At 35.5% G+C, this 15,119-nt stretch overlaps 2 protein-coding genes across 2 annotated transcripts; one reads left to right on the forward strand and one right to left on the reverse strand.

Moving 5' to 3' along the window:
- Positions 1–304: 304 nt before the first annotated feature.
- Positions 305–4,693, forward strand: LOC105773387 (very-long-chain aldehyde decarbonylase GL1-9). The gene is made up of 3 exons (XM_012595225.2): positions 305–474; positions 761–1,125; positions 3,814–4,693. The coding sequence occupies exons 2-3, from the start codon at positions 895–897 to the stop codon at positions 4,354–4,356; spliced, it is 774 nt and encodes a 257-aa protein (XP_012450679.1). The 5' UTR covers positions 305–474; positions 761–894; the 3' UTR covers positions 4,357–4,693.
- A 133-nt stretch (positions 4,694–4,826) lies between these two features.
- LOC105773386 (pentatricopeptide repeat-containing protein At1g34160) lies at positions 4,827–7,006 on the reverse strand. Its single transcript, XM_012595223.2, has one exon. It carries the CDS (start codon positions 6,605–6,607, stop codon positions 4,880–4,882), a length of 1,728 nt encoding a protein of 575 aa, XP_012450677.1. The 5' UTR covers positions 6,608–7,006; the 3' UTR covers positions 4,827–4,879.
- Positions 7,007–15,119: the final 8,113 nt, after the last annotated feature.

Consider the following 15,119-nt stretch of genomic DNA (forward strand, 5'->3'; position numbering starts at 1 on the left):
CTAAAAAATTAAAATTAAAAACAAAATTTAAAAATTTTATGAAATTTTTAATTTTTATAATATTAAAAATAAATTATAATTTTCTCCTCGCCTATTCTTTTTTTTTACATAATATCCCTAGAAAATTTAGCATATCTTTGCTATTGTACTTATTACTGTTTAAAAAATTGAAATATCAGTCTATAAAACTAAAATTACTGCGCAATTCGCGTGTAAAAAGATCATGACGTTTCGGAAAAATCATTAAATGATTGATTAATAGTTTATTATAGTGATAAGAACATTTATTTGTTTATACTTTATAGTTGTTTTATACCCATTCTCTCATCATTACTCACAATTATGAGTGTAAAGATGAACTTGTATTCCTACTACAACTCATACTCTTTGGTTGGTTGATTCCATTATTTAGATCTGAATGCATAATCAGCTTTGTTGGAATTTTCAACGCTTCTTGATCAATCTCGATCCCCTGTAAGTCAAAATCATTTCTTTTCTCTTTTTCTCTCTTCAAAATTCTTCACCCTTTCTTCCCATTTTCTGCCCTAATTTTGATTTTTCTTTTTGAAAAACATTAGGGCAATGCAAAGTACTGACCTGGATCACTGGAAAACTTAACATTTTAGAAAATTTGAGTTTTTTTGTGTGAAATTAACTGAAGCAGAATCATGCTAGAAAAGAAAGTTGATTTTTCTAAATTTTGTTTAGTTTCATGTTACAAAATCCTTTTTATTTAAAGGTTTTTGGGTGTTTATTTCAGGGTTGAAACGGTAAATGCAGCTTCAAATTTGTAAAAGTTGAAGTGGGTATTAGCCCAAGGAGAAAAAACAAAAATTATTCGTCCAGAATTTGTTTGGTTTAGTGGATTTGGGATTGACAGAAAAGTAGAAGTAAATGGTGTTTTGGGAAGGATATGTGAGTGATGAAGCAATGGGGACAGTTGCCCCGGTTGTTGTATATTGGTTGTATGCTGGGTTTTATCAACTCTTACCACCTTTGGATAAGTACCGTTTACATACTAGAAAAGAGGAGGAAGAGAAGAATGCCGTGCCTTTCGTTTCAGTTGTTAGGGGTGTTCTATTTCAACAGCTTGTTCAAGCAACTGTTGCTAAATTGCTCTTTCTGGTTAGTCGGAAAATCATGTTATTTTAAATCTTCCTTGACAAACTTTACTCTTCCATATAAGTTTGTCGAATTTATTTCAGAATCAAGAAATCACTTTCTATTCTTGGCTTCTTTGTTATGTAGATGGGGTGGTTTAATTTGTATTACGGTAGATTTTGTGCTTGGCCTTAGCTTTGATGTCAATGTCATAGGAGGAGCCCTTATATCTAGCATGCAGTTATGAGTTAACAATAGCTGTAACATCTTAAAATAGGGAAAAAGAGCTGGTAATTAGTGAATATAATGTCCAAAAAACCAAAAAAGGGTGTATTGTTAAATACTAATTTTGTGAAACATCTTAATATCTGATACGTAATAAACCATAAGACAAAATTCCTGAAGTATCATATTACATGTAACAACATCTTGGTGGTTTTAGAATCAAAATATTCACAAATGCCTCTGCAATAAAAAAGTAAATGGGTAATAAAATCTGTATAGTTTACTTGCAAATTTCACTAATTTTGCCATAGTGTTTGTGGTTCAGAGTAGGCTCAAGCATAGATGCTTCATTTAGTTCAGTCATGACTTTTGCAAATGAAAGTGAGGTGGTGAAAATAGCAGTGCTTCCAAGTAGGTTTGATTGTTCCCTATAGTTTATGAACTCAGTTTATTCCACTCCCCCCTCCTACCTTATGAAATCTACTAGGATAGAGAAGCTTTAGATTTGGTTTTAAGTTTGGAATCAAGTTTGAATACCTTCTTTAGTTGCTTCATTGTTAAAAAGAGTTGGAGGCATGACCAATTGTGGTAAGTGATATTTGACGCAACAAGTCAAATTTGGATAGGATAAAGACCAACGAATTCTATCAGGACTAGGGAAATGAGTACATTGGTCTCAAGGTATCAGAAAAAGACCTAAAAACAGTAGGATTATATATTTTACATGTGGGATTATATATTTTTTAGCGAAGCACATGCAAGGATTGTTAGTCTTTTATTTTTTGAGCGAGTACAATTTGCATTTGCAACGGGTTTGCAGCTGAATAAGGGAAATATTTGAAGCTTGGGTTCATTTCATTTGAGAAATCCATGAGATGTAATGTACAAGGGAAGACAATTTTGTTCACATTGTGTGCTTTTCTTTTCTTTTTTTCCCTTACCCATTTCCCTTCTTCTAGAGGGTAGTGGTAAGGACTGAGTATTTTTTGGGGGGCCTTTATCCTCTAATCTTAGTTCTAGCTTGTCATCCTCAACCTGTTGCGTATAACTACTTTCTAATGACAAAAAAGCTTTTTCTGGTACATGAGGACTTCTCATGGTATCTTATTGCGTGTTTTAATTTAAAATTTAAACATTGAAGTAAAAATTTGTGTATGTTGATGCTATTTCTCCAAATTTGATTCTTGGCTTGTAGAGTTCATGATAATAAGATGTCCTCTAAGTTGCATTTATTTTTCTCCTCATACTGGTGCTGGCATTTTCTTTGAGTTTTAGAATACAATGGAGTTTATATAATTAAGAGGAAAATAGCTAATAACATGATATGTTCCTCTTGCCTTGGTCTTGCTTGTAAACTGTCTAGAATAGCACTTGGCTCAGAGCTCCATCAAGTGTGTCAAATAAGTGGTCATGCATTTTTAATTCACTCATTCGTGATCTGACAGTTTGTTGATTGGATGATTTTTTTTTTTTGGGTAGAGGTGATTGGATGCTTGAAAAGAAAACCATCTCAGTTCCCCTCCATATAACCAACCAAATCTATCTTTTTCTCTCTTGTCCTCATTTTTACTTGCCATATATTTTTCCATTTGTCATGTTCAAGATTTATTAGTAACAACCTGAAACTATCTTTTGCCCTTCTATATTCAGCCATCTTCGTCTCTTCTCTGATCAGCTGAGTAAGCCAAGCTAAAATAGTCAAAATCTAATGTACTGAGTGCCTCTAGTAGCACTGGTCATAGAAGTGGATCCAGGAGACCTTATGTTCCTCCAAGCACCTGGAAAGTCAGAAGGTGGCATGTGTTTGGATTCTTTTGTTTAATAAGTTTGTTAGGTAGTATTATGTCCTAAAAACTGTTTTTTCTTTGTCTCAGTGAGGTTAAGTGAAAAATGTGGCTTATAATCATAATGATCCCCCTTTTTTTTTGTACAATTCTCATTTATTTCATATCACAGTTTTTCAACCAATCACATAGCTGAGCTGGGCTTTAATTTTCTTTTTGAATTCCGACATCTTCGTTTCCTTCCTTGTATTTGAATGTATATTACCTTAGATCTTCTCATATATGTAGTTCCACTGTGTTAGCCGTGAAGTCTATCTATATGGCCTTTTTCTTTGGGAACCAAAGTCTTAACTTCTTTTGTTGCTTTCTCAATGAGATGGGCATCATACATGCTTTCTTCATTTAACTTCTGCCTTGCCTGTAAAATGTTTTTGTTACTGGAAATGTCTGTTTGCTTATAATCTGCAAAAAAAGTAATTTCAGTTGAAAACTATGTTGATTAAATAGCTTTAGCATTTATTAGCGTTTTCTGAGAGGTTGAAGAACCGGTATGACTTAGATAATAGAAGTTTCAATAAGATGATAAGCTTGCTCATGTGTTGAGTACCATTACCTAATTAATATTCTTTTGTTCTTGCAATGGTTATAACTTTTACATGTTGAGTACTTTTACCAGATTAATGTTCTCGTATTCTTGCTGTAGTTGACATCAACGGCAGATGCATCTGGGACCACAATCCAGCCTTCAGTTCCTGTTCAACTTGCGCAATTTATTGTTGCAATGCTTGTCATGGATGCATGGCAGTACTTTGTTCACCGTTTCATGCATCAAAACAAATTTCTGTACCGTCATGTCCACTCCCAACATCATAGGCTGGTTGTTCCCTATGCAATTGGGGCCCTTTACAATCACCCACTTGAGGGTCTCTTGCTCGATACTTTTGGTGGTGCCATCTCTTTCCTTGTCTCTGGAATGACTGCACGAACAGCTGTAGTTTTCTTCTGTTTTGCTGTGATTAAAACTGTGGATGATCATTGTGGGCTATGGTTGCCTGGTAATATTTTCCATATATTTTTCTGGAATAACTCTGCTTATCATGACATCCATCATCAACTCCAAGGCACAAAGTATAACTACTCTCAGCCGTTCTTCGCCAACTGGGATAAGCTACTTGGAACTCATATGCCTTATGATCTTTTGAAGCGACCGGAGGGGGGTTTTGAGGTAAGGCTAAAGAAAGACTAGTCACATTCTGTTGATTTGTCTTGTGTAGTTAGAGGCTCTCGCTTCACACTGTAACAGTTTTTTCCTTGAGGTTGTGCCATTCTTGAGAAGTTGAATTTGTTTTGTTTGAGGCTTTAAGTTCTAGGGATCCGGCATGTCATTGGGTTATTTATTTATTTATAGTTGCTTGACCATGTTCTGTATTGCAATTGTTTCACCAACTAATATTTGCTTTATGTTACCCGGTATTTAAATCTTCATGTTGTGTAATTTGTATGGGACTAGCTGATGAGCTGTTCAAGAGGGCTAGAATTGGTGTATAAGATTATTTTTAAGTACTGATTTCGGGTTGCTCTTAGACTTTATGTTTATTAATGTCCAATTTGATTTGTTTGATATGTGCTTTTGCCTGAGCCAAAGCAAACATGTGATCATTTTCCAGAGAGGTTTAAGCATATGAATGGAACAAACCTTAATTGTTCAAGGCAAGGTGGGAAAAGAAGAATCTGTTAAATTATCAATTAACATTTTGCTAGTGTTGCACTTACCAGTAATCTCGACAAGAACAGAATCCATCTATAAATTTGTGGAACCGAACTCGATCTCTCACGACAATTTGTCGCTTATATAACTTTGATACGAGCTTAATCACAACATGACAATCTCCACATATCCTAAGATTCTTGATCACTCGAATTGGGGTTCCTTCACTCGTACTAATCAAGCCAAAGGCCACTGCCAACTTCTCACTATGATAACACAGTTGGTTCTCCTTCTCCTCCTCCCCTATGTCATGAAGAACAAAACTAGTCTCTGCAACGTAGCCCAACTCTTTAATCTTGAATCTGATCTCATCCAATTTCGCATATATCTCTTTCCACCTGGCATTGCTCTTATCATCGGTGAAAAACTTGTGCCTCAAACCGTCCACCTCTATGTAGCTAAAACCAGGCACCTTTTTCACATCCCTGTTCTTCATAGCATCCCTCACCTTACCAACATCATTCCATCTCTCATGCGCAGCATATATGTTTGATAACAACACAAAATCCCCGCAATTAGTAGACCCCATCTCTACTAGATTCCTCGAAGCAATCTCTGCCATCTCCACATCCTTGTAAATCCGGCAAGCTCCAAGCAAACTCTGCCAAAGCACCACGTCAGGCACCATTGGCATGGAATTGATAATATCATAAGCTTCTTTAAGCCTCCCGGCTCGACCTAGCAAATCAACCATACACCCATAATGCTTTACATTAGGCTCCACTCCATGCTTCCCCATCATATTAAACAATCTCACACCATCCTCCACCAGGCCAGCATGATTACAAGCACATAATACAGTGAGATATGTGACAGCATCTGGTTGCACCCCAGCTCCATCCATTCGCTGAAAAAGTTCCAGCGCTTTACATCCATCTCCGTCCATTGCAAAGGCCATGATCATAGTATTCCATGTAACGAGACACTTTCTACAATCCATGTCATCAAACACACCATACGCCTTATCCACAAATCCGCAATTTGCATACATATCAATAAGCGCATTACAAACTTGCAGGTTCATATCAAACTTTTGGTTCCTTATAAACCCATGAATCTTTAGACCTTCTTTAAAATCTCCCATATGCGAACACGCTGAAAGAACACCAATAACTGTTACCTCATTAGGCTTTAAACCTTCAACTCCCATTCTCTTAAACAAATCTAATGCTTCACTCGCTTGGCTCCCTTGAGCCAACCCGAAAATCAAGGAATTCCACGAGGCGATATCTCTTTGAGGCATTTCATCGAACACTTTCCTAGCATAACTTAGATTGCCAACTTTAGCATACAGATCCAGCAAAGTAGTTCCTAACAAAGCATCCGCCATGAACCCAAAGCGTATGATGTTAGCATGAAGTTGAAGAGACTCCGTAGCAGCCAAGACACGTGCGCAAGCTTTAAGAGTGAAAGAGCAAGTGAGGGCATCCACTCTGAAAGATCCACGTAGCATGGCTCTGTACCATGCGAAAGCGGTGGAGGGTTGAGGGCTTTGCATCAGGCCGCGGATAATGGCATTGAAGTCATTGGTAAAAGGAGTTGGGATTTGGTGGAAAACAGAGATAGCAAAGGAGAGAGAGCCAAAGGGGGCGATGGCACAAAGATCGAGGAGTTTGGAGCGAATGCGGCAGTTGAAGGTGCCGGTTGTGATGAAGTAAGCTTGGAGTTGCTTTATGTGGGAGAAGGACGCGCATCTCTGTACGAGTGACTCAAGAATTGGCCATTCCATGTGGAGTTTGGACCTTCAAATTGTAGTATACTAGTTATCCTGGTATATCTTAGTTGAGAGCTCCTGCTTCTGGAGCGTAGAGTAGAATTTCGGATATTAGTTTCCTTTACCTTGTACAAAGCTATCTTTAACTAGTATAAATATCTTTACTGCTAATAGAAATGCATTGAGGTTTCAATTTCTTTTCCCCTATGGAAAACACAACTCTTGCCCATGATAGCCAGTTGCGGTTTGAATATCACCTTGACCAAAGTGAATCGATTTCTCCGTTGGTGCTCGAAGATGGTACATCAAATCTTATGTTCAGGTCTTGGAAATGATAGGATAAATGGTACTCAGTTGTGAAAAAGTGTTTTGGTTTACTGAATCTTCCAACCAGTTGTTGTAATTAATGATGTAATACAAGTTGGAAGTTGGAACAAGCGAGTATATCAGATTTGAAAAGAGTAGGGCAAAAAAAAAAAAAAACAATATTTGTTAACGAAGTTAAAATTTATTAGTTGTACTTTGTGAATCTTCTATTAAAAAATTATTTTATTTAACAATTAACCTAGTATAATTATTGGCTTAACCCTTATCTTTGCAGCCCAAAATCAAATAATTATTATAAATTACTCTCTCAAATATTTTACTTACAATTAGTGTAAACTGTTCAAAGAATACCTAATACAAGAGTATAAAACTACAAAGTAAACACAACATTTAAAATAAAAAAATTATCCACACAAAATCTCCCTTTTGAATTTCAAAACAAAACCTTCAAGTGAAGCAATATACAAATAAGATATTATCTCTAAGTTAATCTGACGAGCTTATGCTCTAAGAAAAATAAACATAAAAAAAAGACTCCCTTTTTCAAATTCAATAAGGGTTAAAAAATAAATAATTGACATAAATAAAATCAAGTGAAACATGAAACAATGATCATTGATTCGAGTCATAACAAAAACATAAAGCTGAAAAACAAGCTCAAGTTTGAAAGTCCACTCGTGTCGATCCGAATTCGAGAAATTTCGAGCTCGTAATAGATTCGAGCCTAAGAAAGCTTGAGACCAAGAAAATCCAAGCTAGGTAGAACTCAAGCTCGAAAGCTTGAGTCTGTAAGAATTTGAGCTCCAGACCAATCTAGCCCGAGTCCAAAATAAATCCGACCTAAAACCTGAAAAAGCCAAAATATATAACTGAACAAAATGATTAATATAATTATATGATATTACTTAAAATAAAAATAAATGATAATTATAACACCCCAAACTTGACCTAAACGTTATGGTCGAATCTGGAGATGTTATGAACAAAAGTTAGAAATCCGTCTTTTCCTTTAACAATATCGTACCTCTTTGTTTTAAAGAATATGTCGTCATAATCATTACTGAAAACCATTGATCGTATACTCTTTCAAATAAAACAATAATTTATAGTGGAAGTTTAAAAGTCGTTATATTTTGAAAACCAAGTTTATTTTCTCGAAAGCGTTTGATCTCATTAAACAGTTGTTTTTGTAAATTGTTTTGTCAAGCGTCGCAAGGAATCTCAAATCAAATCCAAAAATAAAACCCAAAAGTCTAGACAGTCCCAAAATCACATATCTCTCAAAACCAAACAAAAAAAAAGGTAAACTTTTAAAGTAAATGAAATTTACGGACAAGTGGTCACAACTAAGCCTCCGTTGCACTGACCCGCCTAAGTCTATGGGTTACCTGAATAGAATAGACAGACAGAAAGTGAGTTTTAAAAACTCAGTGTGTAACTCAACGGAAACATAAATTTAGATTTTATCGCATGACAGAACAGATACACACATAAATCCTTAATAGAATCAGATTATCAACAGAATCATATAGATACAGATATACAAAGTTTTACCCCCTTCCTCTACACACCAACTCCGACCATCCCAACACACCACGTGGGGTGTAAAACACCCACCCATCCCTACACACCACATAGTGTCTATATGACACTTTTCAGAATAATCATAGTCGTGCTGCCAGTATATTGGTGAAATATTGCCTCACAGAATACTTCCTCCACATATCCCGCCTCATAGTCAAATACAACAGAGTACCAGATAAATCAGAATTATCAAATACCAAATACTAGAATTATTACATCAAACATGCTCTTATAACATATAATAGACATGTATATACACAACAAATCATAAATTTTGGGCATTACAACACGTACATTTAGGTATTGCATATGATAAATATCATACAAACAGTTTATCAAATCTCATGCTTCAAGGCTTATCTAAGCCCATACCAACCCCACAGTAGGCCCAAAGTCGATCGAAATGACATGTACGACCCTAGAGAAAAATTCTAAAATTTGGGCCCACATGCCCATGTGGGCCCACACGACCTGGGTCACGACCCACACGTCCGAATGGCTTGCCCATGTGGGCTCACACGCCTGTGTGGCCTACACACCCAAATTGGCCAAGCTCGTGTCGCCCACACAGCCACACACACCCGTCACACGGCAGGCACACGCCCGTATGGCGTCAACAGGCCAAATTTTTGGCTTTCGCTAATCGACATTGTCTCGTGTTTTTGTTACACACCTGGTTCGATTTTGATATGGAAACAACTATGAGAGCACTAGTACCTAAAAATCGACAATAAACGTTCCAATTAGCCATGTTTCCTTAATTAACTGAAGTAATATTGTAACACCCCTAACCCGTAACCGTTGCCAAATTAAGGTTACGAGGCATTACTAAATAAGACACAATTCAACACAAACATTTATCACCTTTCATGCACCAATGAATAACTATACATTTGTAACATTAATAAACTCAGATGTCCACGAATAATTTATACTAGATTCGAAAAATATAAATTATTAAAACCAATGCACCTCAAATGTTTAATCAAACTAACTAAACATATTTTACTTATTATAAAATATCATAACAAATTACATGTACATTATAATTCCATTAGTCAAACTTATGATTATATAGTAAAGCATTTGGACATTTACATAAACATCAATCATATGTCACTTTCATATACTCAACTTGCAACAATACATTCATTATATAAAACTTATCCGCTTGTGCATGTTTAAACCACAACTAACCGTATCACTTCATAACATTAACTAATACCAATATAATTTATTTATAAGCTTTGTACATGTACATATTAGTTTAAGTTTAACTATACTACACGGTAAAATGAGCAAAATTTTACAAGTACATACAAGCCTATATGATTACAATTTCTGCACATGTGCATATTAAAACTAATTAAATCATACTACACCACTTAATAAGCCTTCACATATGCGACATTGTAACATTACAGCATAGCCTAACATCCCTTTAATGTTAACCTATTATACGCACCTTACCTTAAAAAAAAGCCATTTCAATACACAAACACCACATTAATACTATCCTATTCCATTTACTAATTAATAATTATACCAATTCACCTGTTATGTACATTAGTATATCAATCTAAATCAAACTACCCCATACGGCTTAATAGACAAAATAATATAACCATAATCATGCATTACCACATGACCGAATTTCAATTGTCTCAATAGCTAATTCATGCACCACTCACTTGACTAACATTAGTCATTTTCTCCATATCAATGCCAAATCAAACATGTTAAATTTGATATACTATGCATCATACTAAAATGTCATTTACAAAGCCAATTTGATTTTCATCTATTTGGCTAGTAAGATAATTATATAAAAAGAAATTTATATCAATTTCATAACCAAATAGTCATAATAACTAAACACATTATACTTGACTATATAACCAACAAATCAACTATAAGTCATGATCATTCTTGTCTCCAAATCCACACCAACAAATTCAATTACACAAGTAACGGTTTATTCATAACTTAACTCATCCAACTAATCTACAACCGAAAACACATTCATCAAATGCAATGACATTAACTCAACTGATTTATAAGTCCATAAAACACAATCAACTTTAACCATTTTCGCATGGCTATGTATACACAAATTCAAAAATACAAACACATTAAAACTAGCCTATACATGCCACATGTTCAAAGTTTCAAACTTCAATAATATCGAAAGATAGTCAACAGTGTGACGATGATCCTTGATAGTCCTCCAGCTCATAACTAGCTTCCAAAATCTATAAAACAACGAAGTACAAAACACACAGTAAACTTGGATAGCTTAGTAAGTCATAAGCAAAAAAACCAGCAATTGAACTATTGCATTATAAATTCAACTTATCCGAATATAGACTATCTCATATACACATAAAAAAACCCCTTTTATCATGCATAATTATATCATTATCTAAAATTCAATACTTACCTTATTTCCAAAAACACATAATTTCACACGTACCTGAACTATTTATCCCGATATCACATTCGATTTTATCTCAACATTTCCTGCTAAACCATTCGGAATCAATAAGGATTCTTAGATGGCTCAAAGAGCTCATACAATGCCTATGTCCTAAACGAGGTCTTATATGTAATCCAATATCGATGCCATTGTCCCAAACAGAGTCTTACACGAAATCTTATACGATGCCAATGTCCCAAACATAGTCTTACACGTAAATCTCAAATCGATGCCAACATCCCAAACGTGGTCTTACACGATATCATATATTAGAATTCTTGAGGTTCGTACGGCTCTCAGATGTCGTAAATTAATCGAATTAAGCTCGTAATTAATCATCCTATGCTAAATTCAATTCGGCATTGTAGGATACATACATATAATTCAATTCAGCTATGTCTATAATAAATACATTCAATTTAACACTGTTTATTCACTTACGAACTTACCTTGGATGAAGACGAACGAAACGGGACAACTATTCGATAACTTTTGATTTCCCCCGTTCCAAATCTGATTTCTTCTTTTCTTGATCTAATTCAATAAAAATTTGACTTGTTTAATCATATATTTATTCAAATTTATTCAAAAACACATAACTGGGCAAATTTCATTTTAGCCCCTAACATTTCACATTTTCTCGATTTAGTCCCTATTTCAAAACAACTTAAAACATTCAAAATTTCAACATACTATAGCTAGGCCGAATCTACCTTAGGTCCCTAGCAACCCAATTCTATCATTTATTTCACATTTTGACCCCCCAATTTACAAAATTCACAATTTAATCCTTAATACACAGTTTTACTAAAAATCACTTAATTAAACATAACAATCTAACAACATATATTTATTTTTCATCATCAAACACAAAAATCATCAAGCTATCAACAATGGCAAATCTCAAATTCATCATCAATTCTGAAAATTAAAGCATAGGCTTGCTAAAACACGAAGCAACGATCTCAAAAACGTAAAAATTATCAAAAATCGATCAAATAACATACCTTAATCAAAGATAGCAATGGCCGAACCTAGCTTACTTCTTTTCTTTCTTTTTCTTTTAAAGTTTCGGCAACAAGGATGAATGAATCATCCATTATCATGTTTTATTTTCTTATCACATATTAATGTACTTTTTTTACTATTTTAACCTTAATAAAATCATAATATAAGTCACATGAATCATGGACATAAATGTCCACTAACCTTATAATGGCATAATAACCTTTTAAGGACTTCCCATAAATCAAATCATAACAAATTAGCATATTAACAATGAGAATGCCATTTTTACTTTTTATGCGATTTAGCCCTTTTCACAAATTAAGCACACAAACGGATAAATTAAATCACGAAAATTTCACACATATCAATTCATATACTATAAGCACGAAAAATAATATTAAAATATTTTTCTGACTAGAATTTGTGGTCCCAAAACCACTATCTGACTAGGGTCTAAACCAGGCTGTTACAAATATACTTAACCACAACGAAAAACTAAAACGTTCTAAAATGATCCTAACGCTGCAAATCTGCAAAGGGGGAGTTTCGATCCTCACGACTCACAGCTGCCAACAACCCAAGAATAGAATCAACAAAAAGATAAAATCAATTCACAACTTCAAAATTATCTCTAACTCGTATGAAACCTCATAAGCTCCACTTACCAAGCCGCACAAAGAAACCGGGGATTCGAAATGCAACAAAAAAACAAAGAATTGTGACAAAACCCAAAGGAAAAGGAAAAGAGGAAAATGGCAGAGATAACAGGAAGGAAACGTTAGAAAGAGAAGAATTTTGGGGAAAAAAATAAAACAATATACCCAACTACCTAACAACCCAATCCCTTAGAATTTGACCCACTAACCCCATCCAACCATTTCAGAGTATCAATTCCATCCAACTTCTACTACATAACCGACACACACTCACAAAAGTAAAAATTATCATCCTTCACTCACACGGGGTTTTAAACACAAGACCCTAATGCAAGCTAACACCTTACCACTTGAACCAGTAGGCTCATTCTGATATGAATTGACCGAAAGTATAATAAAAGCCCAACCACTAGGGACAAGGCTAGGAACACAAAAATAGCAGAATTTTCAAAAGTGAGACTCGAACCCAAGACCTCAAACACACACTCAAATCACTTAACCACTGAAACAGATACTCATTTATGAAAAAATTTAGAAAAAAAAGTTTAATAATTCAGGGCGTTACAACTCTACCCCCTAAAAGAAATTTTGACCTCGAAATTTACCTGATCCAAACAGATAAGGATATTGTTAACGGATCAAGTTCTCAGGTTCCCATGTGGCTTCCTCAATGCCATGATTTTACCATAAAACCTTCACTAATGGAATAGATTTCCTCCTCAAAACTTTCACATCTTGCTCCAGAATCTAAATTGGCTTCTCCTTAAAGGTCAAATCCGATTTAACCTCGATCTCCTTATCGGGAACAATATGATATGAGTTCGATCGATATCGCCTCAACATGGAGACGTGAAACACATCATGGATACGGTCTAACTCTAGTGGCAACTCTAACTGATAAGCAACCGGTCCTACACGCTTTAGAATTTGATACGGCCCAATGAACCTAGGGCTCAACTTGCCTTTACGTCCAAACCGTAAAATTTTCTTCCATGGAGATACCTTAAGGAATACGTAATCACCCACGGAGTACTCAATATCCCTCATTTTTAGATCTGCATAGAACTTCCGTCTACCAGAAGCTACCTTAAGATGATCTCGAATCAATCTAACTTTGTCTTTAGTATTAGAAACCAACTCAAGACCCAAAACCCATTGTTCACCCAACTCAGTCCAACACAGTGGGGTACAACACTTACGACCATATAGAGCCTCATAAGGTGTCATTTAAATGCTAGACTAAAAACTATTATTGTAGGCGAACTCAGCTAACGATAGAAAATCCTCCCAATTACCTCAGAAATTAATTTTGCAACTCCGAAGCATATCCTCCAGTATTTGAATCACCCTCTCAAATTGTCCATCTATCTGAGGATGGAACATATTACTGAAATCTAACCTTGAACCCATAGCCTCATAAAGCTTTCTTTAGAACCGGAAAGTAAAACTAGGATCTCTATATAAAATTATCAAAACCAAAACCCTATGAAGTCTCACAATCTCTGAAATGTATAGCTTGGCCAACTTTTGAAGAGAATAATCTGTCTGAACATAAATGAAGTGGGCAGACTTGGTCAACCGATCTACGATGACCTATACAGAATCCTTCTTAGTAGGTGTTAAGTGCAACCCACTAATGAAGTTCATAGTCACATGTTCGCATTTTCATAAGAGAATCTTAACGGGTTGTAGCAAACCGAAGGCAATTGATGCTCATCCTTAACTTGCTGGTGTGTCAGGCAACGAGAAACAAAATTTGTTACCTCTTGTTTCAACCCCGACCACTAATACAGCTCACGAAGATCTCGATACATCTTATTTCTACCAGGATGCATAACATATGGACTACTGTGCGCTTCTCTCAAAATAGACTGTCTCAGATCAAAGTTGTTCAGCACACAAACCCATCCTCGAAAACACAGAACCCCATCACTATTCAACCCAAATCAGACGTACTACCATCCTCTATCTAATGAAAACGTAGAACCGAAGATTCATCCCATGATTGTTTATCTCTAATCTGATCAATCCAAATCAGCTTAACTTGCAACTCGGCTAGCAGACTCCCATCATCAAACAGATTTAGGCGAGTAAACATCACCCTCAAATCAGACATTGCTTTACGACTAAGAGTGTCGACCACCACATTGGCCTTACCAGGATGATACTCTATAGTGCAGTCGTAATCCTTGAACAGCTCAATCCATCTACGCTGCCTAAAATTCAACTCATTTTGAGTAAAGAGGTACTTAAGGCTTTTGTGATCGGTGTAGATGATACACCTCTCACCATACAAATAGTGCCTCTAAATCTTTAAGTCAAAAACCACGACAGCTAACTCGAGATCATGCGTTGGATAGTTTCCCCCGTGTGACTTAAGCTATCGGGACGCATAAGCCATAACCTTACCATCCTGCATCAGAACACATCCCAAACCAACATGTGCTGCATCACTATATACTATGAACTCCTTACC

Source organism: Gossypium raimondii, chromosome 6 (genome assembly GCF_025698545.1).
Source record: "Gossypium raimondii isolate GPD5lz chromosome 6, ASM2569854v1, whole genome shotgun sequence".
Classification (NCBI taxonomy): Eukaryota; Viridiplantae; Streptophyta; class Magnoliopsida; order Malvales; family Malvaceae; genus Gossypium; species Gossypium raimondii.